Consider the following 27,904-nt stretch of genomic DNA (forward strand, 5'->3'; position numbering starts at 1 on the left):
CCCCCCTCCCGCTTTTCTTTTTCCTTCCCCCGTTTTATGCCCGGGCGCTGCCCCCCGGCCGGCCCCCCCGTCCCCATGGCTCCCTGAGCCCCCCCCTATGCCCCCCGCCTATGCCCTCCCCGCTGGGCGCTCCCCATCCCCTCCGCCGCCGCCTTCCCCCATGGTGCGGCCCCGCCGCGGGCCGGGCGCTGCGGGCGGCTCCGGGGGCGGCGGCTCCGGGGGCGGAGGCGGCGGACGGGCGATGAGGAGATAGAGGCGCGGAGCGGAGCGAGCCCCGGGCCGCCCTCGTATCGTATGTTCAGGTCCAAACGCTCAGGGCTGGTGCGGCGGCTTTGGAGGAGCCGCGTTATCCCGGAGAGGGACGGAGGAGATGGGAACGGCCAAAGCTCGGAGCGGAACGCGACGGCGGTGACGGCCGAGGGACAGCGCATGGCACAGCCCAGCCGGGCGCAGGAGGGCGAGGGCCGCCCGGTGCGCTGCTGCCTGTTCGCGGAGCGGCCCGGCCCGGAGCCGCCTCCTCCTCCTCCACCCCCTCCTCCTCCCGGCGGCGCCTCTCCCCTCGGGCCGGGCGGAGGCGAAGCGCGGTCGCGGTTGGTGCTGCTGGAGCGGGAGCTGAAGGCCGTCACCTACGCGCTGCTGAAGCGGCTCAAGGAGCGCTCCCTGCACAGCCTGCTGCAGGCGGTGGAGTCTCGCGGCGGCACCCCGGGCGGCTGCGTGCTGGTGGCCCGCGGGGAGCTGAGACTGGGGGGCGGCCAGGCGGCCCCCCCGCACCTGCTGCTGGGGAAGCTGTTCCGCTGGCCAGACCTGCAGCACCCCGCCGAGCTCAAGGCCCTGTGCGAGTGTCAGAGCTTCGGGGCGGCCGACGGCCCCACCGTGTGCTGCAATCCGTACCACTTCAGCCGGCTCTGTGGGCCAGGTGAGCGTTGGGGCGGGGGGGGGGGATGGATTCCTGTTCGTTTGGGGGTCGGGAGCGTCGCCACGTGCTTCGTTTAGGGCTGTAGGAAATGGGTTCTCCCTCCCCCCACACCCTGTTTGGGGCCGTGGGGATTGGGTTCCTCAGCCTCTCATCGGGGCTGGGGGAGATGTGGGACCCAGCATTATGGGGCCAGGAGGGTGAGGTTACCGTGTTTGGGCTTTGGGTTCGTGGGGAAGGGGATGTTCCGTTTGGGGCTGGGGGAGATAGAGGGACCTTGTTTTTCTCAGCCCCAAACTGGAGGGACCCCAGATCTGGGGACCTGCGGGAAAGGTCCCCGAGTTTGGGACGGGGTGGGTAAGGAGGGAGGATATTGCCCTGTTTGGGGTTTGGTTTGGGTAACTGGGGGAGATGAGGCTCCCCTGTTTGGGAATGTGGGGAGGAACATGGGGAGAGTTTGGGCCTGGAGGAGATGAGGTTCCCCGCTTTGGGGGCATGGAGAGCGGACCCCTCCGTGTTTGGGGCTGGGGCGGTCAGGGACGGACTCCCCACGTTTGATGTCGGAGATGCGGTCCCTGCAGTTCTGAGGGCTGAGGGGATCCCCAAACTCGGGGTGAAGGAAGCGGAATCCTGGAATCCCCGCTGCTCGGGACGATGCTCGGGGCTCGGCTGCGGTCAGGGAATGCCTTAACGCGAGCTGCGTTCCCAGCGCTACTTTTTCTTCCAGGAGGAAAAAAAAAAGAAAAAATCCTTTGTTTAGTTCTCTTTAATTTTACGTATATTTTTTCCCCTTATTTTTCCCTTCCCTTTTTCTTCCTCTCCCCCTCCCCCCCGGGTTCCCCCGCCATGCGGGGCCGCCCCCCGCCGCCTGCCCGCCGCCGGCGCCAGCCTGGCTCCCGCCTGGCTCCGCTTATCGCGCCCGGGCGGTCCCCGCCGCGCCTTAAAGCCGCAGCGCCCCGGGGCCGTGGGGCCGCAGCTCGGCCTTGCGTGGGGCTCCGCTTTTATGAACTTGTTTTTTTTCTCCCCGATCTGAACGCCCCGAACGACCTTCCTCCGCGTCCCTTCATTTTTTTTCTTTTAATTATTATTTAAAATTCCTTTTCCAACGCGCTGTCCCCTCCTGTCTTTGCATCGTTTGCTTGAAAGAAACTTCTGTGCTCCTGGAGCAGGAGTGTGTCGCTTTGATTTCGGCAGCCACCGAACTTTCCGAGCTGTTTTCCTGCAGCGGTTGTTGTGCGGTGTCCCATGCACAGCTTCTGCTGCATCCACTTTTTGGGGGGGCTGTTGAGCCCTTCAAAGCACCTTGCAGCCCGCAGGGCTCTCAGTGCACGGCCCCGGAGGAGTGCGGTGTTTTTGGGAAGCAGTAGGTGGCTGCAGAGCAGCGCGGGGGGATGCTGAGGTCGTTGTTAGGGCTGTAACTCGGAGCAGTGTGTGTGTGGGGGGGTGTTCTGAGCTGCAGCAGAGCCGCTGTGTGCACAGTGCTGGGGGTTGCACAGTGCTGGGGGTTGCACGGAGCTCAGGTGGTGCATCTCAGCAAGTTGCAGTTGTGGAAATAAAAACACTGGAGGACCTTGACCCGGTGTACAGCCCCGAGTTATGGCTGGCAGCAGCGGCCCTGCAATGCGTGGCAGCACCGCGCTGCTGAGCTGTGCAGTGGGGTGGGACACGGTGGGGGCACCTCGGGGCTCGGAGGGCTTTGCTGGTGGCCCATCCGCAGTGCTAACACACAGCTCTGTTTTCCCAGAGTCTCCGCCACCTCCCTACTCCCGGCTGTCTCCTAACGACGAGCAAAAGCCACTGGGTAAGTGCTGCGCTCCTTCCTGCCCCGCGTGGTCGGGCTGTCGGGGCTGCTCCTTGTTCCTGGGCAGGCGTCAGCTGAGGAGCTTTGTGAAATTAATGAAGGCCGTTTATCACAGCAAATTGCCGTGCCGACGCACGCACATCTTCCAAAATAAGACGCAGCGCTATTTTTAATGAAGGCGTAATGAGAGGTTGTGGCGCAGCGCCGTGTCTGCTGCCCTTCCTGCTGCAGGGCTGGGCTGGGCTGGGGGCTCTTTGCGGGCAGCGCTGGCTGAGTTGGGGAGGGTGTTTTGCTTTTGTGGGAGATGGAAGATCAGAGTGAGAGCAGTCGGGGTGGGCAGTGGCAGGGGGTGCATGCAGTGCTGTGCTCCTGCTCGGGGTGCCTGCAGCCCGGCTGCTTCCTGACCCTGCGTGCTTCTTGCTGCAGTAAATCAGGAGCAAAGGGCTCAGGGTTTGCAGTCGTCGTGTCGGGATGTGCCAGGGATACAGGAGTGCAGTAGTGGAGCGATGGCTGTTGGTTTGGTCTTGGGGGAGGGGTGGAGGAGTAGGATAAAAGGTGTGGGGGGGTAAAAGCCCTCATCCCTCCTTGCTTACCCCCTTCCTGAGTTAATTCCCTGCAGGAGTTGCTTGGGAAAGGTGGGGGGAGTGCCTCTGGCTTTGTTAAAACAACAGCCTGGGATGGCAGTGTGCTCCGCGGGGCTGGGAAAAGAATGGTTAATCTTTGAGCAAACAGTTGAGCACTTAATTAGAGGGGTGTAAGCAAGAGAGAATAACAAAGACTCTTAACTTGTTAAAACAAAGTTTCCTTCGCTTCAGCAAAGAGGAAGGAAGGAAGGAAGCAAGAATAAACAGCTTCAAGAATTTTAATGGTGATAATTAAGTATAGTAACTATGAATTGTTTAGAGGCTTAATGTAACCTTATCCAGTAAGCACCAAGTTCCTACTTGTTGGATCAGCCCGACTGCAGTTCTGTCTGTGGTTGGGGCAGTCGGGGCATTGCTGTGCGTGGTGTGGGGCTGAGGGGGGGTGCTATGGGGCCGGGGGCTGCCGAGCACAGGGAGGACTAAATGGGCCCTTTTGGGTTTGTTTCTTTGCAGATCTCTCGGATTCCACGTTGTCTTACACTGAAACGGAGGCGACAAACTCACCCAACATCACACCCGGGGAGTTCTCAGGTTGGCAGATTGCGCGCTCTGGGACTGGGGCAGGGCGGTGGGTGTTGTGTTCTTGGGGTGCTCCTTGGTGTCAATGGGGGGAAAAGGAGGGGGAGAGGTTGCTCAGAGCTCAGGTGCTGTGATGGTGCTCACGTTGGGGATGTGTGTGTGTCACTGGTGCTGTGGCAGCAGCAGATGGCACTGCTGTGGTTGTCCATGTGGTTACAGTTGGATGTGATGGTTTCCATGGTCTTTCCATCCATTATGATCCAGTGATTCCACATGGCTGTTGTGGTGTTACCTGCAGCAGCTCCCCATCACGTTGGGGAGAGCTTTGCTGGGTTGGCTCCTGCACTGTGGCACCCAGAGCTGGCTTTGTCCTCCTGCGGTGGCCTGGGGCTGTGGCTGTCAATAGTGTCTGGTGGCACTTGGGGAGATGCCAGTGCTGCTGTGTCCAGTGGGCAGCCAGGAGGGACCTGCTGTGGGGTCAGCCCCATCCCTGTGCCAGGGCCTTGGTTTGGAGCAGAGCTGAGGTGGGGATGCTCAAGCAGATGGCACTGCTGCATTGCTTTATGGAGCACCAAAGCAGTACGGTGTGGTATGACCCTACATTGTGGCACGTTTCCCATGGGGGGATTTCTCAGCATCTCCCCACAAGGGCCCCCATTGCAGTGTGTGTTGGTTGCGTGCTCGGCACAACCCGCAGCTTTTGTTGTAACCTGATCAGAGCCATTAATGACAGCGGCGCAGTTCTAAAAGCAGAAGTTCCTGGGGATGTCATGGTTTAGCTCCCATCGCGGCTGAGCTCTTTATGGGACATCTGGTGGGTTTTGGGGAGAGAGGAGAGATTTTGAACTCGACTCGAACAATGCAATGATAACATGTGACCGGGACTGTATGAAACCAGATCCCTGCTCTCCCCCGGTGTACTTCCAAGTGGTGCAACTTTTAATAAGAGTCTGGGGCTGCCTGATTTATTTGTCCCCGGTGCTCTGATGGCTGAAAGAGGATAAGAGCTGTGCTGGAGTTAACCCGTGCGTGTCGTTGCCAGAAGGAACAAAGCTGTGGGGTGCAGGCATGGTGCTGTGGTTGTGTGCTGGTTCTCCTTTGGTCAGTGTGTGCTGTGGGCACTGAGGGAACCGAAAGTGTGTTTGAACTCGGGTTCCAAAAATAAGTGAATTTTGGACCTGGCGTGAGGCTGCTGCTATTTATTGCTCCGGCTTTGATCATCAAAAAGGCTTTTCCTACAAAAACCACAGAGTTCAGTTTTGGATAACAAAGAGCCCCATTCTCTTACCTCTTTACTTGATGAACTCTGAGGCAGGAAACGTTAGCGTGAAAAAAGCTCATCTCTGTGATATGTGGAGGAATTCAAGGTGGCTCTTTTTGAAGTAGACCTTCTCAGGGCTATGAGCTGCTCTTAAAGCCTGGAGGAGCTGTCATTGAGCTGCTGGGATGGGACCGGGTGGTTCTGAGCATGGGTGGTGTCCCCAGGTGTGCCATGGTCCTCAGCTTTGAGGTCTGCCAAGCCGTGCTGGTGCTGCCGGTGCTTGGAGGTGAATCCCTGATTTCCCAGCCTTGAAGTTGGAGGTGTTGCTCCAGAGCAGTTCCAGCCCATGCCTGGGGACATTGGGGCTGATTGGGGTGTGCTCATGGGACAGACCTGCAGGAGGAATGCTGGTTTATGGAGGGGGTTCAGTGGGGCAGACTCTGGGGAGAGCAGGGCACTGCTGGTGGCAGCTCTGTGCCACTGGTGAACAATACAGACCTAAATGACCCTATTAAAGGCCATGGAATATCCCCAACGCATGGCACTGCTGTGTATTCCTAATAGGCTCAGCCCCACACATCTGTAAAGATACCAGATGTTGGCATCCTGGTCATTCATGGTGGCACTGTGCTCTGCTGCAGGCAGTGCCATGGCAGTGCTGTGGGATGCAGTCCCTGTTGGCTGCGGGGCAGGGTGGATCCTTTGGAGGCTGTGGGAGCCAATGGAAGCATTGGTGCATTGGTGTTCCTTGAGGGAAATGGGGAGAGTGGAGAGCACTGCGGGGTGGTTTGGAATCAATTTGTTCAGGCTATTGAAGAGTTTCAACCCCATGGGACAGGCTGGCAGCATCTGTAGGGTAAAGTGGGGGGGTGGGTGGCATAGACAAGAGAGAGGGAGCCAGGACAGACATCTCCTGTGCCCAAGGCTCGGTAGGATGGAGAGCTGCATGGATGGCAGTGGGAGGTGGGGCTGTCCCATGCCCCTGGCTGGCTGTGGAGGGGGCACTGCGGGGTTTTCCTGCTTCCAGCAGTGTGTAGGATGAGCTCAAGGAAACATATTTTCAAACCCACTGAATGGAGAAAGTGAACGTCTCTCATCCTCTCCCCCCAGAAATAACAGGCTGCGAGGATTTATGCTAACAAGGAAATTTATGAAGATCCCCTGTGTTAGGAGTAGGAAAGGGGAAAAAAAAAAAGCCTATAAATATGTAAGGCGGATGTGTGTGGAAACTGGGCAAACACTGCCCTTTCCAGGCAGGGGGAGGGACAGTGCCATTACCATTCAGAGAAGAGGTGATGTTTTTCCCATGGGGACGCCGGTGGGGACCAGGCACTGGGCTCAGCTCCTCCTGCCCCCATTCTAAAGGCAGATCTGGGCGTATCTGTATGGGCAGAGTAATCGCAGACAGATGTTTGTTTGGGCCAGCGGTGCTTTTGGTTTCCTTTTTCTTTCCCATTTAACTGCAGGCTCGCTGGCGTGTCTGACGCGGAGCAGTCTGTAACAATCAGGGTTTGGCTAAAAGCTTTCCTCGGCAGAGCAGCGCGCGTTGCCAAGAGCTACTTCTTTGATGCAAAAAAATACATCCTGGAGGTGCTTTGTCAGATGTTTTTATATTAAACATTTTTCCTCCATACTTTTAGTTTGCCAGTGGGAAATAAAAGCGCATCTATTTTCCAGTGTGCTTTGGAGAGGAGTTCTGGGGAGGTTTCTCCTCATGCTGCTGTGGATGCTCGGGTGCAGTGCAGCATCTTTCCCTTCATGCCAACTCCTGTGCTTCTTTCTTGCCCAGGGGGTTGGGGAGCTCAGAGAGATGCCCTTCATGGGGAGGAGATGTGAAGATCGATGGTCCCACAGCTGGGTGGGCTTCTCCCAGTGCATGATGATGGTTTTGTTTCCTCCACCCACAGAAGGGCCAAAGACATTGGAGTTTCCCAGACTCACTTTTGGAGGCTGTGGTTGACCCATTGGGAAAGCACTGAGTCTGTTCTCTACAGTGCTTGGTCCTGTGTGCCCTGCATCCCACACAGAGGGTGTGATTCCAGCTGTGGCCATATGGCCGTGGAGGGGTTTTTGAGGCAAGCAATGCCTGTCTGTAAATAGCCTTCAGGTTGCGAGCTTGTAGTGCAAGGGTTTTTGTCCTCAAACTGAGAGCTGAGCCAGGTTGGTGATGTGTGTGGGGAAATGAGTTTTGCTGGGGTTGAAGAGAGCTCAGGGGGGTTGGATGGAGGTGGGGAAAGGAACTTGAGTGCAAAGAAAGGCGGTTTGCTCAGCAAGAAAGGGTTGTTCTTGGGGAGTGCAGTGTGAGAATGCCATGGCCTCCCAAAATGTCATGGGAGGTAACTGCAGGGCTGGGAGTGATGGGGCATCACTGGGTACATGGGATGGATTGCAGAGCTGGAATCTGCCTCTTGCCTTGCTTCCCTTGGAGCAGTGTCCTTCCTCTTCTGCTGCTCCTGCTTCAGCCCTCCAGCACAGCACTTGGAAAAATATGGATTGGAGATGTGGTGACCATTCCAGATGAAGGGCATAAGAAGGGAACAACCAGAGCTGGTGCGTTGTACCATGCATGGAAGAAGGGCGGTCTCACCTGTGTTGGGCCTTGTGCATAATGCAGGGACTACGGCTGCACTGCGGATTTGTGTGCATACAACTCCCTGGGATGTTCAGAGGATTCCTTGCAGTGAAGCTAGTAGGATGCTGTGGAGTGAATGCAGCTGGGACGCTTTGGGATTGGAGGCATCCTGCATCACCCTGATCCCAGTGGGGATCTGGGGCACACTGAGATGCTGTGAGGTGAACCCAAGGGGGCTGCTCCCATCCTGCAGCAGGGAGCGGTCTGCAGGGTGACAGTGTGACCACTGGAGCAGTGTTTTGCTGGGAGCATTGCATTGGATTTTGCATTTCATGCCCCTGTTTGTAGAGGAGGGCTGGTTGCATTTCTCCTCCTGCCCTTACCTGGACTGTGCTGGCTGTGAGCTGCTGGCAGGGCCATTTCTGCATGCAAGCACTTGGAGCGAGCACAGTGCCCAGTAAAACGTGTTTTTGTCTGTGGTTCGTGAGTGGTTGTGATGTTTGGCCTTGAATCACAGAGTAATCACAGCCTTCACTTCTCCGAGCATCGTGCTTAGAGAAAAGGGGGAAAAAAGAAACATCAGGAAGTGAGCAAGTTACTTAAAAGTAAATTAGTCTAATCTTTGTAGCCAAAACACCACATTCCTGCAGCCTATTAGGAGCGGCATATGGCTTTCTAGGTAGTAAAAGTGCCTTTGATGTCGCTGGGGTTGTGTCTCTGGGCAGTGCCTATCTGATGGTACGGCTTTGTTTGAACTGTGCTGCTGTGAGGGGCTCGCAGGATCCTGGACACCGAGTATTTATGGCCTTTGAAAGCAGTGAATGTTTTGAAGGGGAATTTTGGCTGCTGATGGGGACCTGTAGAGAGAGGCGAGCATTCACAGTTACAGTCATAGGGTTTTTTTATTATTATATTTTCTTTTTTTTTTTTGCATGGCTCTTTGATGAGCAAGAGGTGTTTATAGGCTTGATTCATAACCCAGTTGCAAAGGTTTTCCATGGAAATAACTTATTAAATCCGCGGCGCTGAGCAAAGCGATTGAAGTTTGTGGGCTGTGTGTGCATCAAAGGCTGCTCCTGTCCTCTCTGCGCTCCTGCCCTGCGCTGTGCCTCCAGAGGATGCTCACAGCCAAGCAGGGGCTTGAGGTGCCTGTAATGGGGGAAGGAGGAAAAGAATTGGGGAAAACATTGAGGAAAACATCAGCCATCCTTCAGAGCTGATGGGTAGACCTGCCTTGCTGGAGTGCTGCTTGTTTATGCACTCAGAAGTGAAAAGCTGCTCCCTTCCTGCTCAAAGGCTGCAAGGTGCTGCTTGGCTGCTGCTGCCTGTTTGGCCCTTTCCAGGTTTAGAAAGCCCAGCGGCATCGGTGTGTCTGTGCTGCAGGGGCCAAAAATGCTGCAGGTCCTTTTTAGCTGGAGGTGGGAACCATCCCAGGGGTGTTCAGACCCAAATTCCCTCACAGAACAAAGTCTTCTGCCTCTGCCTTGCACATGGGTGCTGGGAGCAGCCTGGCCAAAGCGCTTTCCAAGCACTTGGTAGTGGCAAGCTGGCCCTTGCCTTGGGTGCCCACGTAGCTGCTGTTAGCTGGGATGTGGAGGCTGGAAGAGGAGCTGGAGATGTCCTGCAGAGCATCCTTGATGTTGCAGTGCCTGCATCCCATTATGGCACCCCATTGGGAACCTCATTGCTCCTTTGTGCACACAGCTGTGGGGCTCTGGTGTTGGGCAGGGTGTGGGGAGGGTTCCTTACTGCAGCACGGCATCAGTTTTTATCTTTATATCCCATTAGAAGGAGCAAAACATGCCAGCAGAAGGGCCGTTTTTTCAGCTCTTTCCATTTATTAAGGTCTCGTTTGCTGAGATTTTTCCATTCAGGGAGCCAAAGAATGTTAAAGACTTTTTTTTTTTTTCATGAAGTTTGTTTTTTAACTGCTTTACTCCACACAGAGTGATGCAATTTGCTGTTGGTCTACTCAGTAAAGAGCAAAATGCATTTGGTGGGTTGCAGGGAAGGTAGACATGGCCCTGGGGGCTGTGAGCACCCCTGGCTCTGCTGTGCCCACACTGACTGAACAGAGTTGTGTCATTGCCATGATGTCTGTGTCTGCTCCACGTGTGGAAATGAGATGTTTGTGGATGGAAGGTCAGTGGAAACCTCAGTAAAACTCTGCACGAAGGGAAATGGGGGTTTGTGCAGTGCTTTGCTTCACGCTTAGTGCTTTACTTTGACTTAAGAGTCTTCATGCTTGCAGAATGGAAGTGAATGGATAAGGGCTAGACTGGCTGCTCCCAGTCCTGTGCTCAGTACAGGTGGTGCAGCCCTGCTGGGGTTGGTCCGTGTTGGTTTGACTTGTCCAAGAAGTTATTTTTAAAGCCCTGGGGATCCATCCTTGCACCATGTCACAGCTGTTGGTGGGGAGCACTGGGTGCCTTCCCCTCCATGTGTCTCAGCAGCACTCCTTGAGATTACGTTTCTGCAGAAAATGAAAAGAGAAGTTGACAAACAAACAACAACAAAAACAACTGAACTTTATGAATTGACTGGGAAGTCGGTAAGAATTAGCAGTAACGAGCTCATTTCAGTAGGAACGGGTGGCTGCTCTGCTGGCTGCCAACCATTTCTGAGGCTGGCACGGTGCCGGCGTGCCCAGGGTCTCACATGCTGCATCCTTCCACCCTGCTGCTGCTGGAAGTAATTGTGACTTCAGACAAATAAATAATGCTCTGGTGGAGCTGCTTTTATGGTTGGGACCTAGAGCTGGGTGAGGTTAGGGATGGATGCTCAACCTGGCTGGGGGCCTTTTTGTCCATCTTATAGGTTCCTGCAGTGCAGGTGAGGATGTGCATGTGCTGCACCCATGTGTTCCATCTGCTCCCCTGCTTCATTGCAGGCAGAGCGGGGCTGCTTGGGGTGCTTGTACAAGGCTGTTGCAGTTGGCCCTCCTGGACCAGTGCAGGAATCTGATCTGAGGATGGCTATGCAGCAGTGTAGGGGTTAGTGTGGTTAGATATAGGAAGGGTCTGCCCAGGGAAGCATCCGAGACCAGGTTGGCTGGGGCTGTGGACAACCTGGTGTGGTGTGAGTTGTCCCTGCCCGTGGCAGGGGTTGGAACTGGATGGCTTTTAAGGTCCCTTCCAACCCAAACCATTCTGAGATTCTGAACTGGAGATGCTGCAACCTCTGGGGGATGTGGAGGACTGAGGGTGTTTCTTGGTGAGCTAGGTGATGATTTGCATTTAGAACCAGGCACCAGCACAGAACTTTTTATCATTCGACCCATCTTCATGTACAGCAGGAGCTTCCCAACACAGGAATCCATGCTAGAATTTCACTTGCGCTGGGCTTTATCTGGGGGCTTGTACAGCACTGCTGGAAGCTGATACCCACCATCACCCCCATGCTGCCCATTGGGAGCTGCCTGTCCCAGCTCCTTTACACCTGGCCCCAAAGGTGTGCAGCCTTACCATGCAAAAAGAGAACAGCCCAGTTCCTGCTGAGCTGCACGTCGCGTGTGACGTGAGCTGGGGGTCGGTGGAAACTTCCACTCTGGAGGAGATGAAGGAAATTCCTCTGAGTACAAAGTAAGGTAAAGATCCTATGTGCGTCGTGAGTTGCTTTTCCCCCCATTGTTGAGCTATTTTAATGAAAGGGAAATGTCAGCAAAAGTGTGTTTTGAGGAAAAAAAATAAAAAGTGCCATTCAAAGATCGCTGGGTTTGGGATAAGAGTGTTGTGAGCAGCACCTTCACTGCTGAACAGGGAAAGGCCAGGCTGGATGTGGCTCTGGGCAGCCTGGACTGGTGGTTGGTGACCTTGCACATAACAGGAGGTTGAAGCTGGATGAGCACTGTTGTCCTTTTCAACCCAGGCCATTCTGAGATTGTATGATTCTGTGAAGTGCTGCCTGCTGACTTCATTAAGACCTGCATGGAGGGAGAGATGAGCTCAGGTTTGGTATGAGGCAACTGTCTGCCCTGCACTTCTTCCTTTGGGGCAGTGGTGTCTGCAGGGGGTGATACCGAGTACTGCTGGTGCCTGGGGCTCACCAGCCTGCCCTGGGCGCAGGGGGATGCTCAGAGCCTTCATGCAGGTGGGACTTGCATACGAAACCGGGCATGTGGCGTGGAGATGAACAGGTCGTGAGGTGCTTGTGGCTGGTGGTGCCCTGCAAGTGCTTCTGCATCAATTCCCAACCCATTCCCAGCCTTCAGTTTTGTTCTTATGGCATCCTCCTGTACCACAGTCCCTGGCTGCAGCCCTTCATCCCTGCTGGGCTCATTGCAGACAGCTGCAGCCATCTTTGGCAACCCTCAGGATGGCTCTGGTCCTGAATCCATTCCCTCCTGACCCCCCTGTTTGCTATTTAGTGAGCTCTGTGCTGTTTGAGTTTGGAGCTGTTGGGTTTTGTGCTGTTGCTGGTAAATGCCGTTTCTGTAGTGGGAGCAGAACCAGCTCACATCACCACATGGTGCCATCAGCCCCTGCTTCTCAAACCAAAAAGGCTTTTGGCCATTGGTCATTTGAGCATCTAAAAGCTTCCCCAGCATCAGGATGGTGGCAGGGCACAGGTTGCCTTTGTCATTTCACAGGCATTGAAGTGCCGTGGCCAAAATCTGTGTGTCTGGACCCTTGTCTTTGATGTAATTGCATTGTTAGGAGAAATTACATGGGGAATTTAGGCTTGTTGGAGCTGTTTCGTGTTGCTGATGGCAGATGTTGAATGACCTGGGCTTCCTCTGTAGCTGGTGGGGCAGCCAGTAGCTCCTAAGGCAGATGGATGGTATGAGAGCAGCAAACAGTCTCAGCTCCGAGTTAGAGCTGTCTAAATACAACTCCGTGAAGTCCATTGAGTTACAGAGAATTTCAGGACAGTGCTTTGAGCAGACGCTGGCCACCTTGTGTGTAGTGAGGAAGAATTAACTTGGATGAAAACAGGATGGTAATGGGAGAAGTGCCTCCAATAGCAGTGGTCACTGAGGGCGCTGGGGTAGGATAAGAAATAAAAGCTAACAGTGCTTCTAGAAATGTGAGGAATGCAAAAATGTTTAAGTGATTTAATAGGAGAAAACTTTTATTTAAACACTGAATCAAAGAGCACCCTTTCATCTTTAGACCGTCAGTGTTTGAACTTGCATCCAAGTTCTTTTCTGGGCTTTCTTTGCACTTTGTCATCTGTGACGATGCGAATAAACTTCCAGGTCTCCATTTCCATTTGTTGTCATTGCCTCAGACACACCTAAATGACAGCAAAGGAGAAGTGCTGTGTGTGTTGGTTAGTTGAGAAGATCTGCATTTATTGGGAGAATGTGAGGTAGAAACCACCGTATCCAAGCAGAGCTCATAAAGCTACACCGCGTTTCCATATGGGAACCACCCTGACTGTGGATGCGTCAGTCTGCATGATGCTGTTTTTCCATCACGAGGGAACACTCACCTGTGAGAAGGCATCTCAGGTGCTGTGTGTGCAGAAGCCAATGGGCAGATATTTGGCTTTGGGTTGAAGCCAGCAGCCAGCATGCAGCTGTAAATTGTTCTGTACAGGGGATTATAATAGTGCAGTACATAGGCACCCTCTGTTTGGGGGGTGAAGGTAATTATTTCCTCCTTGCTCTGCTGCTGGGAAGACCCTGAGCTCCACAGGCCCCCTCCATCCCAGCAGCATCATGGTTGTGCCCTCCTGGCCCAGAGTCCAGTGTTAACATGGGAGATGTCCATGTTTGTGTTGCTCAAACATCCCAGCATGTGCCACACTGACGACGTGCCGTGCTCCGCTGCGGAGATTTACGCTTCCTAAGTACATTGTAAAAATCTTATAAAGTAGCTTAAATATTTACAGAACGAGCATTTAAGGAAATTCTGTTATGTCTCTGAAGGAGCTGCTGCTGCATTGGGCCCATCAGATCGTTTGCTTCTTTCTTATTTCTTTTTCTAATGGTCTGACCTCCAGGAATGTCTTCTCTTTTATTTTTTTTCACCTCACTGTTTTTAAGCAGACAAACAAATGGAAACTCATGCACAGGAACCTATAAATAATGTTAATGGCCTGGCTTGCATCCTCCAAAGCCAGGAAATGGAGAAGCATGGCGGTGGGCTGGGCTGGCTGTGGCCTGGGCTGAGAGGAGGTGGTGGATGAGGAGTGGGCATTTCAAAGGGGTTCTGTGCCCAAGGGATGGGGACGGGGGCAGCCCAGGTGGGGAACTGCACCTACAGCAGCAGCTTTGGCTGGTAGTCCTTGTGTTTGCAGGCTGCCATGGGCAGGAGGCGGTAGGGTCATGATCATCATAGGATGGCTGGGGTTGAAAAGGACAACAGTGCTCATCCAGTTTCAACCCTCTCCTGTGTGCAGGGTCACCAACCACCAGACCAGGCTGCCCAGAGTCACATCCAGCCTGGCCTTGAATGCCTGCAGGGATGGGGCACCCACAGCCTCCTTGGATGATGGAGCTGTAGGGTTGTGATAGAGCTGTAGGCTGCTGTGAGGCATCCCCTCAGCATCCTCTTCCCAGGGCTGAACAAACCAAGGGACCTGAGCTGCTCCTCACACGCCTTGCCCTCCAGATCCTTCCCTGTCTTTGTTGCTCTCCTTTGGAAGCAATCTCACAGCTTTCTGTCCTTCCTACATTGCAGCACCCAAAGCAGATGCCATGCCTTAGGCTGGGCTGCCCCAGGCAGAGCAGAGCTAGATCACACTGGGCCATGCCCTGGGGCAAGCTCTGCAGCGCTCAGCTCCCTGCCTGCTTTGCCTTGCAGTTTGCCCCATGGTGAGTGTTCCTTGTGCCATCAGTTTGCATTTTGCAGTTGAGCAGTGCTGCCTCTTTCATCCCAGCCCTGGTGCTGGCAGCCCCTCTTGGGTGCTCCCCAGCAGCACTTCCCAAGATGCACGTTTCGTTTATTTTCCTCCTGCCTGCACAGCAAACGGATGTTTAGACCCAAAAGGAAATCAGGTCGCTGCTTTCTGGGCTCTGTGTGCAGCAAACAGCCCTTCAAAATAAATCCAGCCTCACCATGCCAGGAAAAACAGCGGAGCCAAAACGTTGCAAGAAAAGAATTGTGCCTTCTGTGAAAGCTCTCCTCTTTTGCTCCAAGTCTGCCTATCGGGCCTGTTGTTCTTAGGTTTCATTTCGAGGTTTTTAGCCCCATGAGCTGATATTTCCAAAGCAAAGGGGTTCATTGAATGCCAGATTTTGCCAGCTGCGGTGATGTGTCTGGGGCGCTTCCTTGGACGCAGGAGCTTTTGGGTGGGATATGAATTTCTCCCTGTTGGTCTGGGGTCGCTGCTCGAATTGGTGCCATGCTGGGTTCACCTTGGGTGAGGTGGCCCTGGGGCACAGTGCTCCCCGGTTTGTCCCCGGTCCCCGCAGGGCTCCCTCTCACAGGGGATTTTTTTTGGCCAGAGCTGTGGGAAGAGCACAGCCTATCCCAAGTGAGTCACCCTGGGCAGGAAAGGAGCTTGGCAGGTTTGGAACAGTGGCCTGGAGGGCAGGCGATGCCCTGCCTGCTCCAGCATCCTGAACCACTGGTACCCAGCGTGGGGTGTGCACCGGCCCCAAAGGTATTGCTTAGGTGGGCAGCAGAGGCCTTTCTTTCAGATGTTGTTTTTCCCCCCCCACCCTCTTTGGAAATGCAGCCTCTTGCAGTCATGCAGTCACAGTTAAAATAAGGTTTAAATTATGGGGCTGGCTGTGGCTTTTTCCCTTTCTTTCAGAATTTTTGCCAACTTGCAATTTACTTAATGAAATCCTGCTATTTCGTTTAACGGGGATATTTTTTGCAGATGTTGATTTAACCCAGCTTTATAAAATATGTGAACTGTGCAGTTTCTTTCCTATTTTTAACAGTTTAAGGATTCGAGCACAGCAACACGACTGAATTTTTAGCGTCCATAGAGTGGTTTGTTTGTGCCGTGCAAAGGCTGAGGTTTAAGGCTGAGGCTTCCCGTGTCGCTCCTCCCCATCACAAACAGTCTGAAGCGTTGCAGTCATGAGCAAAATGATCCAAAGGAGGAAAGCATCCGGAGCTGCAAATGTGCTGCTTTGTGAGTGCATTTCTGCAAAGAATTTTTACACTCAGTCATTCTTCAGGCAGTTTTCAGCTGGGGTTTCTTTACATCCAAGTGTGTATTTTGTATAGAGGAACTCCAGGGGAATAGAAAGAGCCATGAGTCTCTTTGCAGTGGTTGACAAGCTGTGTTTTTAATGTATTTCCCCCCAAAAGCCTCACTTTATAGCTCAGTTTCCCTGGAGGGGAGAAGTATTCAGCATTCCTCCATTAGCACTAGGCTGAGTGTGGGGCGTGCATTCTTGAGCTCATTAACCAGAACGAAGCTCTGCTCTTGGTAATCTCCCTGTCTTTGATTTTACCAAGAGCCTGACCTGCTCTTTCTCTGTTTTATCCCCTAAAATGGGGCTAATGGGGCTGTCACTGATGGTGGTATCTGATGCAGCACACACCTTCCACTTCCATTGCTTCCATGGTGTTTGACCATCCAAAGGCAAGCAGGAGTGTTGGGGTGGCTGGGATTCGTGCGGCAGCACAGGATGCATCCCACTGACTTGTATGTATTTTGGTTGGTTTATTTTTTATTTTTTAAAAGAAACTGTGGTTTTCCATAACGAAAACAAGTCCTGCATGGCCAGGGAGGGTAATGAGAGTGAGTCACCTCCGCTCGCCCTGCACAAACCCTCAGTGAGGGATGGGACATCACCGGGAGATGCCTTCAGGGACTCAGGGAGGCTCTCACTGTGCTGCTGCAGGATGGCCAGTGTTGTGGGTTTCATGGAATGGGAGGCAGGAGCAGCCCCACTGCCAGGCTGCTGGGGTGAGGGACCAGCACAGAGCGCGGATCCTGAGATTCTTGAGTCATTGTTTAGTCTTTGCTTGAAGTGGGAGTGAGAGCCTATGGATGCTGGCCATGAGCGTGTTGGTGGAGCGAGCTGCTGCTGCAGGGAAGGGCTGGAATAGCCCCAGAAAATGTTTACACATCAATCCATGAAGCGGCTATCGGAAAATCTGGCTGTGTGGGTGCAGACACAACGCACGCAGCCCTCTGCACGTCCCTCCCTGCGCCGGTGTGTGGGTGAGGGAGGGCAGGAGCCGTCTGCATCGCCATGGCTTTGTGTTTATCTCCACCAGATAACAGCACCGGCACCTTCCTGGCAGGTTTTACCCCTTCAGCTCGGCACAGTGGGGGTTGTTTCCTTGCAAAATGAAGGCTCACTGGATCCTTAAATTCTGCAGCAAAAGCTCTGAGAGGAGATGAGAGCAGAGGAGGCCCGGTCTGGTGAGGCTGGCTCAGCCAGCAGGGCTGGGAGCTTTATCTGGGGAAGGATCTTGGGCTTTGGCCAGTGAGAACAAAGCCTGAATTTCCATTCCACTCTCAGCCCCTGCCTGGTTCCCATATATGTAAGGGCACTGGGAAGGAAGAAAAAAAAAAAAAAAGGAAAAACAGCAACCTATATAAAGGCTGCTGGGGGGTATTAGGAAGGTTGCAGGGAAGTGAAAAGCAGAGTCCTTTTGAGGACAGAGGGTGGTACTAAGGCTCTGGCCTGCAGATCTCAGTTTGTAGGAGTTTTGGGGATCAAGAGGTTCGATCTTGGGGAACTGTTGGGCTTTGACCTCCTGGAAAGAGCAGATTTTGGGAAGGGAAGAAGCTGAGCTGGAATATGGGGCTGGTGGGAGATGGATTTTACCTGGTGTGGCTTCTGCAGGATGGCCTGGTATAGACATCCATCAATCAGAAGGATTATCCAAAAGAATGCCCTTCTTAATATCCACTGGTTTTCTTCTTCTGTTGTAGAGTCATAGAATGGCTTAGGTTGGAAGGGACCTTAAAGATCAAAGAGCTCCAACCCTCCAGTGGGTAATGGCAGAGGGTTATGCTTCCAGCATCTCACATGGTCCTGCTGCTGTGCGGGTGCTGCAGGAATTATACCAAGTGTGGGGCTGGAGCATCCTTAGAGGCTCTCACAGCCCCAGTGCTCTCAGCACATCAGCATCCAGCTCCCCAAAGCAGCTCCATGACCCATCACCACAGCTGTTACAGGCGGAAAGCCCCTGGTTTGGTGCTGCTGGGAAGTGGGCAGCGCTCAGAACTGGTCATGGAGCTGTGGGCTCTGCCTGCGGGGCACAACAGAGCAGAACTGTTCCCATTTCTCTTCAGAGGAACCTACTAATTAGGTCTTGCTTTTAAAATGCTTTGAAGCTCTCGAGTGAAACTGCTCCACAAGCAAAAACTATTATTATTCATGAACGCCCCTTTCCAGAATCTCTACTGTGGGATGCTCTGCATTGCTGCAGTTTCCAGCTCTGGCCATAGAGTGGATGATTTTCCTCCCTAGGAGCATTGCTGGGGATCTTTGAGAGCACGGGGAGCTGCTCTGACATTGCCAACCCCAAAGCCAGCAGCAGCAAATGGGTTTGAAAGTGAGCAGGGCTCAGCAGGGCTCAGGATCTGCCAAGTTTTTAAACTGTGGTCACTTGGAGAAGATGCTCAACTCAAGAGTGAAAAAAAAGGGTTTTCTTTTCCCCAGTTCTTTGTCACAGCCTCTCAGACTCCTTTCCTACAGACGGCCCTCAGGGAATGAGGCTTTTATCCTCATTTGAGTGCATTTTGTGCCGCACCCAGCAAAAAAAAAGCCAACCCCTACTGGACAGGGGTGGGAAGACTCCTGTGGGAGTGGGAGGTTGGTCTGAGCAGCCCCTAACCCTAGGACTTCACAGGACTTGGACATACCCAAGGCTGCCTTCCAGAAGCTGGAGGGGGGGGGAACCTCAGCCAAATTTGAGCTGATGACAGGTCTGGTGCTTTTATAATTGGCAGCAACTGCAGGTGATTACGTTTTGGGCTGCTTTTGAAGAGGTATTTACATTGTTGTGCTAAGCCCTGTGTGCCAGGCACAGCACGGCCACGTGCACAGCCCAGGAGCTGAGGTTACCCTGGGAATGCTCAACCCTAAGAAATCTCCGAGATCTCCTTGAATGTTGCCTTCCAAAGTGATGCCTAAAAACGTCAGTGGGAAAGACACGAGTGGTGCTTCTAAATGGTTGGGTTCTTTTTTTGTTTGCTTTGTAGGTTTTTTTCACCTTTGGCTGAAAAGACCTTTGGAAACTGCGCAGGGGAGGTGGAAAATGAAAAAGTGAGCTGCTAAAATACCTTAAAACATAGTCTGGAGTGCATATTGAATGGATAGAGAGAGAGCATTGGAAAGAAACCACTTGAGTTTAGCTTGAAAATAACTTAACCAGTGATGCTTACAAATTCCAGGGCAGAACTAAACATGGCATGTGCTTTTCTTTGAAGGATATAAGAAATTAGCATGAGCTGATGATTTTACAGAGTGGTTTCTTTATGCAGAGAAAATTGTTTTCATCCCCATTCTTGGCGTTGGCTCCTGTCCTGTGTTGCTTTTGTTTCTCAGGCTGCCATGGAAATGTCCCCCCTTCCCCCAGCCCTCTCCACGCGCCTCATCCACTGGCTCCTTTGCCCGCCAGACCCTATTTTTTGAACTAATTTAATTAATTAACCCAGCGCAAGTGTTCTTCTGAGTTAATCATCTGCTGGGTTAACGAATTAAATAGGCTCATGAAAGAGGCTGGGGGGCACCAAAGCTGTGGTCCAAAGTAAGGGGTGCAGGAGGAGGACATCACCAGGACCTCCTGCTGGGGATGGAGGAGCTGGGACCCTTTTGGACACAATGGCAGTGACACCAGATTAATTACAATAGGAGGTCACGTTCTTGTTTAGTTATGGGTGTGAGTAAGGCTGAACCTCTGTGTCTCTGCCAGCCCTGCAAACCAGCAGCCTGGCAGAGAGCGTGGTGGTTTTAACATAGGGAAGGTGTAGAGTGCTGTCCTTGTGAGTGGCTGTGGCTGTTGGCTGGAGACCTTTCCAGGGAGTGAGTTTGTCTTGGTTAAAGCTGGGATATTCAGGCACCCTTCAGTGATTCTGGGCATGAAGGAGAAGGTAAAGGGAGAAGCTGACAGCCATCCAACCTCCTGCTGCCACCCAGCTGCCTTTTCCCATTCTGCTGCCCACTGTCCTCCTGTAGTTTCTTGACTCATCCAGAAAGGGATGGAGCTGCCCTTGTCCTCATGTGGATTTCTGCTTGGATGCCAGCACACCTCAGGTGTCACAGAACCACCATGGGATGGTCACCTCCATCTGTTTGCAGGTGGACTTTGGCCATCACCTTACATACGTACAGTAGAGCCAACGTTGGAGCTTTCCTGTGGGCTGATGAAGCAGCTGCAAGCCAAGACATGGAACATAAAAAGCTGGGAAATTGTCTTTGGAATCCCACCCCAGTGATCCCAGCAAGGGATGGATGGGCAGGACAGTTGGCACAAGGGCTGTCCCAGTCTGGGCATCCTGTTCTGCTGGCTGCAGCCTTGGGCTCCCAGGGGGCTGGGTGACACATTCCAGCTGAAACTTGTAAGGCTGAGGTATTTTAAGTATATTGGCTTAGCGAAAATGGTTTGAGCTTTGCAGGGGCAGATTGACAATTAATTTTTTTTTTTTTCCTTTGCAGGGCCATAAAAATTCCATTTATGCTGTGGAAAGTTTTAACCTCTTCCTTACCCCGGGAGCTTGTTTCTAAGGGCATTAATCAGGGCTTTGAGCTGATGGCTCCCCAGTGAGCTGTTAAAAGCTTTTTGGGAAATGTGTGTGTTCCTTGTGCCAGGCTTTTTATCTGGACCTCGTTCACAGTGAGCCATCCTGCTGCCATGTGCTGAGCTACAAACACGCTCCTGGGCTGCAGGAAAAGTAGGCTGAGTTTGTATCTAATAGGGCTCAAGGTGGGATAAAATGGTGGGAAGAGCTTGGCCATCAGGTGTGCTTGAGCCATGGGGCCATGGGAGTGAGTGAATCAAGAGTGCTGCAGAGAGGTGGGACATGAACATGGGACACAAACAGAGTCTTGGGGACATGGATTGCCCCTCTTCATCCCCTCAGCAGCCAGCTGGGATCCCTCAAGGTGCCCAGACATGCTTGGAGTCCCCATCATGTTTGGAGCTTGCTGACAGTTTTCTTTGAATGCGTTCCTCTCCTTGGGTGGCTTGACAAAGTGTCTTGAACAAGCCACAAACAAGATGGCAATGGAGGGGGGGCTGCTGTTCATGGTGGGCTCTGTTTGAAAAACCAACTTGTGTGATTCGGGGCTGTTTGATGAGGAATTGGTGCAAAAAAATCTGTGTGTTCCTCAAAGCAGTAAGTGAACAGAATACATGGTGTGCTGCTGGGGGTGGTACTTGGGGCCACTGGGGCACCACTTCATTTTTTACCCCTTTTTCCTTATTTGCAGCCATATATCACTGGGGCCCCATTGCCACCAAGGGCTGATACCAGCAGCGTTGTTGGCACGGGTCAGTGTTTCAGTGGCACACCCGATCTGCCCATGGTTCCCACCCTGCCCTTAAGAGCAGCATCACACAGCAGGCAGGGACAGCACAGCGTTGTGCTTTGGGAAAAGAGCCTGTTTTTCTCCTTTAACAAACTGCTTTGAACTGCCCCAGTGGCTTCATGTGCTGTCCAATGACAAACACCCCAAACCTCCACTTATTTTTTTTACCTCCACTCTCCATACGGAGCAAGCACAGCATTTGCTTTCTGCACACCTCCTCCTACCTGGCTCCCACTTGCCTGAGACCGTTTCCCCATGAAGTTCTGGTTTTGATTCCCCCGTCTCGCTTCCTATCTTGTTTTTTTAATCTCAGATTGTTTGAATTTCCTTCTGGATGTGCCTGCTGCAAGGCAGCGCTGCAGCAGAGGAAATGGTGACTGGGAGGAACGAGCCCATGAGTAAACAAGAGCCAGAGTTTGAGTCTGTACGTGGGATCGATGGAGGTGGCTTTGATGGGGGAGATAGCCCTGACGCCAGCCAAAATGTAGCTGTGAGTTGGAGCTGCCTACAATGATAGTTGTTAGAAATGCGGCGTGTACCATCGAGGGAGGCACGGCAGGACTGAAATGTTTTCCTTTCTTCAAAAAGGGAGGCAACAAGCACGGCTCTGTTCCAGGGAAGAAGGAAAGGGGAAAAAAAAAAGAAAAAAAGAAAAAGTGTGTTTTCTTGTCTGTGCATAAAGGGCAGCGTGGAAAAAGAGGAGGAGAAATGGGATATTTATTTAAATTGCAGGGGGCTTGCTTTTCTGCCGGCTGCCCCTGCTGTCTGCTGAGTGGTAGCGGCTAATAGCTGGAGGCGAAACTAATACTTGGCAGCGGATAAGACACAGCACAGGCCCCCTTGTATGAGGGGCTTGCTAAAGTGCTTGCTTTATGTCAGGGCTGTAAGATGAGTTCATCTTCCCAGGGTTTGTTTGAGTGCACCGGGAGATAAAAGGAGGTGAGGAACCCAGCCCGGCACCAGGAGGGTCCTTGGGGCAGGGCTTCTCCAGTGAGACCAAGTTATTTCTTCTCAGAGTGTTTTATTTGTGCACTGATAAGGCATCTCATAGTTTAGGTGCACTGAAACAAAAGATATTAAAAGTGTTTCCCTGTTTGGAGCACATGATATATCAGCATCTTTACTTAAATGTTTCCAGTTCCTGGAAAGCAGATGTGGCACTTTGGGGATGCCCAAAAGGCAGATGTTCCTGGAGCATAGGTGCTGCTTTCCTCCTGCTTTGCTCCCCCCCCCCCCAATTGGGTACCTTAACTCACAAAACACCATGGGAACCACCTGGGAGCATGGTCTAGGGAGGGATGTGTGCTGGGGCTGGGTTGAGGTTGAACCTGGTGATCTTAGCGATCGTTTCCAGCTTAAATTATCTGATAATTCTGCTCCTTCTCTCCTAATTCGTTCAACTGATGGGGAAACCTGAGTTTTGAAGTTACCTCATTCTTAAAGGAAATATAGAGACAAAATGGGAGTTTCTAAAAAGTGGGATATGAAAAAAAGAAAAAAACCTCCTTACCTGATGGGTATGTGGGGCTCCATGGAGGCTGGGAGGTTAAGCAGATGCAGAGCTCAGTAATTGCTACCAGCCTTTGGGCCCCAGATGAAAAGCTCCGAGCTCGTCTGTGGCTCCTCCAGCAACACTTGGATGGGACAGCAGCAACATTTGGCGTTTGGGAACAGTACTGGGGGCATCTCAGCTATCTTATGTTCTATCAGAAGGGTGATGGTGAGTGTTGTGATGTACCTGCTGGTGACATTCAGGTGCTCAGCACCTTTCCTGCCTGCTGTCCTGCTGTTCTTATTGGTTATGAACTCTGTCAAATGTTTCATGTCTCAAAATGTGGGATTGCTTGCTTTGACATCTGCATGGTGGTAGACCAGGGGTTGTTACTGGCTTTCACCCATGCCAAGCTCTTCATTTCAGAGGGTTGTGCAGATGTGGCCGAGGACAGTTTTGTTTCAGGAATGTTCAGCTCAGTGAGTCTGTTGGCGTCAGGTTTTTGATAATGACAAAAGTTTGGTAAATAAAGCTTTTGCAACCAGGGTCGACGTGTTGCAGAGACTCCAAAACTTTTTCTCACCAGATCTCAGTGCGTCATGTGGGCACTAGGAATCTGATGTTTTCTAATCCAGAATTAGACGTGACTCTCCTCCTCTAGACCCCCTTGTTCCCATGGCTCGTGCTTTGCAAGGCAGCATGATTTATTTTTGCAAGAGTCAGATCCCAGCCAGCATTGATGAGCATCAATTAATTGATGAGCGTGGATATGGCACCTCGATCCAGCAGTTGCCAACTATTTGGAGTGCTTTGGGTTGTTCACTTGGGCAGCCAGAGAGATCTGGAATGGAAAAGGAAATGCCAGTTGTTGTCCAAAGAGTAAAAAATGGGAAAAACCTTTGTGTTGACTGATCTTTGTTGTTAGCAAAGGGCAGTGTTTGGAGGAGCTTATTGCAGCATGGCAGTGAATAGTTTCCATCCTTTTGGGGAAATGTCATTCCCTTGTTGCTTTGCCACGTATTGTTGGTGCTTGGGTGCAACGCTTCCTCAGGGGCATTTTGTTATTGAACCTCAGTATCCCTAAATAGAGCCCACCTGAAGCATGGTCCTCCTTTATCCTGGCCATCTCTGTAGGGTTTAGCTGCAGGGCATAAGGAGGCACAGCACATCAGCTCCAGAATTAGGGGGCAGAGATGATGTTTTTCTCCTTCATGGCAGATGGACATAAATGCTGGTAAACTTTTCCCAGCAGGGCTGAAGTCTGTTACAGCTGCAGGAATTCTTTCCCAGATCTGGAGAAAATGCACATCAAAATGGGGCTCTTGGCACCCATGTGGGGCTTTATAAATAGTTGCAGCAGGCAGTGGGGAGAAAGAAGGAGATCTGGTATCTTGGGGGAGGTTTGGACAGCATGGAGGGCTTGGTTGGGGACCATGAGCGTTGCCCACAGCCAAGGGCATCCCGCCAGCTTTGCTGCCTCCTCTCTTGCTCAGCGACCCCGCCTCCCTCCCCTTAAATTTGCACAGTTACAACTCAAGTTAAACTCTAACAAAGCCGCTTAATTCAAAGATCGCTAATGGGGAGGAGAGCCCATTACCCTCCAGGGGAATTTGAGCCTGAAAAGAAATGGGGCTGCGGGGATGTGCTTGAAATCCTGCGCGTCAATGGGGTCTCTGAAGCAAAATAATGGCATCACTCCACGTGTGAGTTAATCGGAGCTGATGGCACGGATGCAGAGGGGTCAGCAGGCCACAGGCGCGTGATATATTGTCAGGGAGCTTAATGCAGGGCTGGCTCATTGCGGAGCTCCTTGTTGAAATCCAAGAGCAATTTTCTTTTAACTGGGGGTAGGAGTGAGGCTAATGTCCAGCAAGAGGTTAATTTGCCCTCTCCAGGGCTGAGGTTCCCGTGTTCCTTCCGGAGGCACCATAAACACTGCAGTAAGCTTTGAGCAAATTTCTGGCACTCTGTGCCTCCTGTCTTCATTGAATGTAATTCCTAGAAAGAGAAGATATTTCTTGTTCTGGAGAGAATTCCAATGGCTTTGTAGGATGACATATATAGTTCAGAGAAACTACTCCCCATTGGCAAGAAACGCCTTCTCCAGTTTCATGCTCCCTGTGGGAACACTCACATTGCTGTCAAAGAATATTACATGAAGGAGATACTGCCAGGTTGTTCATCTGAACACTTCATGGACATCCCCAGCGTCATGGCTCCATGAGTGTTGGCCTTTGGAAATGAGGGTGTGGCACCATGGGATGCTGAAGGAGCTTTGGGATTTGCCAGGCTCAGGGGTGACTGAGCCATGGTGCAGCTGTTGGGTTGTCATGGCACTATGGGCTTTTGGTGCTGGAAACTCAGAGGGTGGTGACACACTGCAACAGGTTGCCCAAGGAGGTTTGGATGCCCCATTCAAGGCCAGGGCTGATGTGGCTCTGGGCAGCCTGGTCTGCTGGTTGGTGACCCTGCACATACAAGGAGGATCAAAACTGGATGAGCATTGTGGTCCTTTTCAACCCAGGCCATTCCATGATTCTGTGACGGGAACAACTCTTTGAGTATGTGGGATCCTGACATACGGAGGCAGGATTGAGCAGTAAATTAGACAGAAGGAATTGTTGAGCTCCATGGGATCTGGAGAGCAGGCCACTGAATCACCAGGCTTTGCTTGAGCCTTCTTTCCTGGTGGCATTTGACACAATTTATTAAATACAAGCTTCGGGTTACGGACAAGCTTTGCGTTAGAGATGTTAGTTGATAATGAGCCTTGGGTTGATGACGAGCTTTGAGTTGAAGGACAGACCTTGAGCTGAACTTGAGTTCTGTTCTCATAAGCAGAGCTCGTGGGTGGGAATCGCCGTGCATTTGCCCTCTGTGCCTGTCTAATCAGAGGTGGTCAGAGCAAAGCTGACTTGTGCTCTTCTTTCCCCACAGATGCCAGCACGTCGCCCGATGCCGTGAAGAGGAGCCATTGGTGCAACGTGGCCTACTGGGAGCACCGGACGCGCGTCGGCCGCCTCTACACAGTGTACGAACAGTCTGTCAGTATATTTTATGACCTACCTCAAGGAAACGGCTTCTGCCTCGGACAGCTAAACCTGGAAAACAGGAGCGAGACTGTGAGAAGGACTCGAAGTAAAATCGGTTACGGGATTTTACTTAGCAAAGAACCGGACGGTGTGTGGGCTTACAATCGCAGCGAGCATCCCATCTTCGTCAACTCCCCGACACTGGACATCCCCAACTGTAGGACTTTGATAGTGCGCAAGGTGATGCCGGGCTATTCCATCAAGGTGTTTGACTACGAGAAGTCCTGCCTCTTGCAGCACACTGCAGAGCTGGATTATGCGGACGGGCCCTATGACCCCAACAGTGTGCGGATCAGCTTCGCCAAGGGCTGGGGGCCGTGTTACTCGAGACAGTTCATCACTTCTTGCCCGTGTTGGCTGGAGATCTTGCTCAGTAACAATCGATAACGGTCAGCCTCTGACGAAAGGAAAACAAAAAGAGAAAGACACAGACTATCCCAAATATCATCTACCTAGATTTAATATAAAGTTTTATATATTATATGAAAATATATATTATACTTGTAATTATGGAGTCATTTTTACAATGTAATTATTTATGTATGGTGCAATGTGTATATGGACAAAAAACAGAAAATGCACTTTGGCTTATATAATTCTTTCAATACAGATTTAAAGAAAAAAAAATTACACAGCAAAAATAGGAGAGAAAAGCCCTAATTTTGATGTATGGTTTTTTTGAAATATTATTAATACCCAGACAAAAAGCTAATACCAGTCACTCATTGATAATAAAGTATTCGCATTATAGGGGGGTTTTTTAATTGTCTAATTTTTGTTTTAATTTTTTTGGTCTTTTTTTTTCCCCCCTGACTGAAACTCAGAGCAGAGTTTGCTCAGGTGCTGTGCAGTCAGGTGGGATTTGCAGAGGGGTGACCACTGAGGGTCTCCCATCTGAGCCAGGTCCTTACAAAGCTGTCCGTCACTGTTTAACAGGCTGCAGTTGTCTCTGAGAGGAAGGAAATAAGGAAAATAAGGACGGCTTAAGAGAAGGGAGCAAGCAGAAGGTGAGAGGGAAAACTGCCATAGAAGTGCTGAGATAAAGTGTGATGGAGACATGGTAATGATGGAGACAGACATGGTGATGATGGAGTCATGATGAATAGGTGTGTGCCTGTTCATGTTTGTGCAGGTCAGTGGGTTGCGGTGCTGTTGTGAAGAGCAGAGCAGACCGTAGCCCTAAAGGCTGCCCAGTAGGACCAGTTTGTGACCTCCTCACACGCTGACTCTGGTACCTCCTGGACGCATTCAGTGGTTGAGAGTTGGGTGGATCCTCAACTGGAGGCAGCGTAGCGTGGGTGCGTTGGGCAGTGCCTGACCTCGTGTCACTAGTGAAGTTCTTTGCTGCGTTATTTATGGCCAGTGACTGGTGCTGCCAAGTCTTAAGAGTTCTGTTACAAATCCATGTATGTTTACTCTTCCTGGAGTCCAGTGACTTCAGAAGCACCTTGGCTTTTGTGATGAAGGGAATGCTTTTGTAGCCCTCATGTTCATGGAGGAAAACATGCCACGAGACCTCCGTAATGGCTCAGAACTCAGCAGATAAACCAAGACCTAAGCTTAAAGAAGATGGCTCCTGCTGTACAGCAGGGTTCCACCAGCAGCCACGAATGAGCCAGGCTTGGGAAAGGGGCCACATCCTGCAGGAAAGGCACAGACCTGGCACGGACATCGGGGAGAGGCACGAGCAGGAATGTCGCAATGATGTTTCCGCAGATCATTTCTCAAATTATAACCATACTTGATACGTAATTGGGACCACATTGGTTGAGTTCACGCAGCATCAGTGCTAATACTGACATCATTAATTTTTGTTTGTGTTTCAGCCGTTGTTGTCAGGGAATGGTGTCAAAACATGTCACCATCGTTTAAGGCCGGCTTTCAAGAGCTTTGCAGGGATTTTTTTGTATCCCGTGTGGCTTAGATTTGGTGTGCCGTGCCATAGCACCTACATCACTCACTGTGTCACTTTCATACGGCCGGGGATGGGGTTATTTCCAAATGATATTTGTTTCAGAAGGAGTTCTGTAAACACTGCTTTCATATTGACTTGGAGGAACAGTCCCAACCTGATCTGCTTTTCCCAATGCTGCTGCCTTGCTCTGTGCGTTGCTGCAACCATCGCGCCATCCTGCCTTGCATCAGTGAGAGGATGGCTCTCGTGTTGAAATGTGGAGGGTTAAGGTCGGGGTTGCTGTTGTGCAATCTTCT

General features: G+C 51.8%; 1 protein-coding gene across 1 annotated transcript; it reads left to right on the forward strand.

Annotated features, from left to right (window-relative positions):
• On the forward strand, positions 1 to 26,462 carry SMAD6 (SMAD family member 6). Its single transcript, XM_015873400.1, has 4 exons — positions 1 to 916; positions 2,658 to 2,714; positions 3,812 to 3,889; positions 25,539 to 26,462. The coding sequence occupies exons 1-4, from the start codon at positions 295 to 297 to the stop codon at positions 26,078 to 26,080; spliced, it is 1,299 nt and encodes a 432-aa protein (XP_015728886.1). The 5' UTR covers positions 1 to 294; the 3' UTR covers positions 26,081 to 26,462.
• Positions 26,463 to 27,904: the final 1,442 nt, after the last annotated feature.

The sequence above is a fragment of the Coturnix japonica genome, chromosome 10 (genome assembly GCF_001577835.2).
Source record: "Coturnix japonica isolate 7356 chromosome 10, Coturnix japonica 2.1, whole genome shotgun sequence".
In the NCBI taxonomy this organism is placed as follows: Eukaryota; Metazoa; Chordata; class Aves; order Galliformes; family Phasianidae; genus Coturnix; species Coturnix japonica.

What these genes read in the sequence shown, in the direction of transcription:
- SMAD6 (XM_015873400.1), top strand. Translation starts at nt 295, where the DNA reads ATGTTCAGGTCCAAACGCTCAGGGCTGGTGCGGCGGCTTTGGAGGAGC. An exon ending in CAGCCGGCTCTGTGGGCCAG is followed by an intron (nt 917 to 2,657) that starts GTGAGCGTTGGG and finishes CTGTTTTCCCAG; the next exon opens with AGTCTCCGCCACCTCCCTAC. An exon ending in CGACGAGCAAAAGCCACTGG is followed by an intron (nt 2,715 to 3,811) that starts GTAAGTGCTGCG and finishes GTTTCTTTGCAG; the next exon opens with ATCTCTCGGATTCCACGTTG.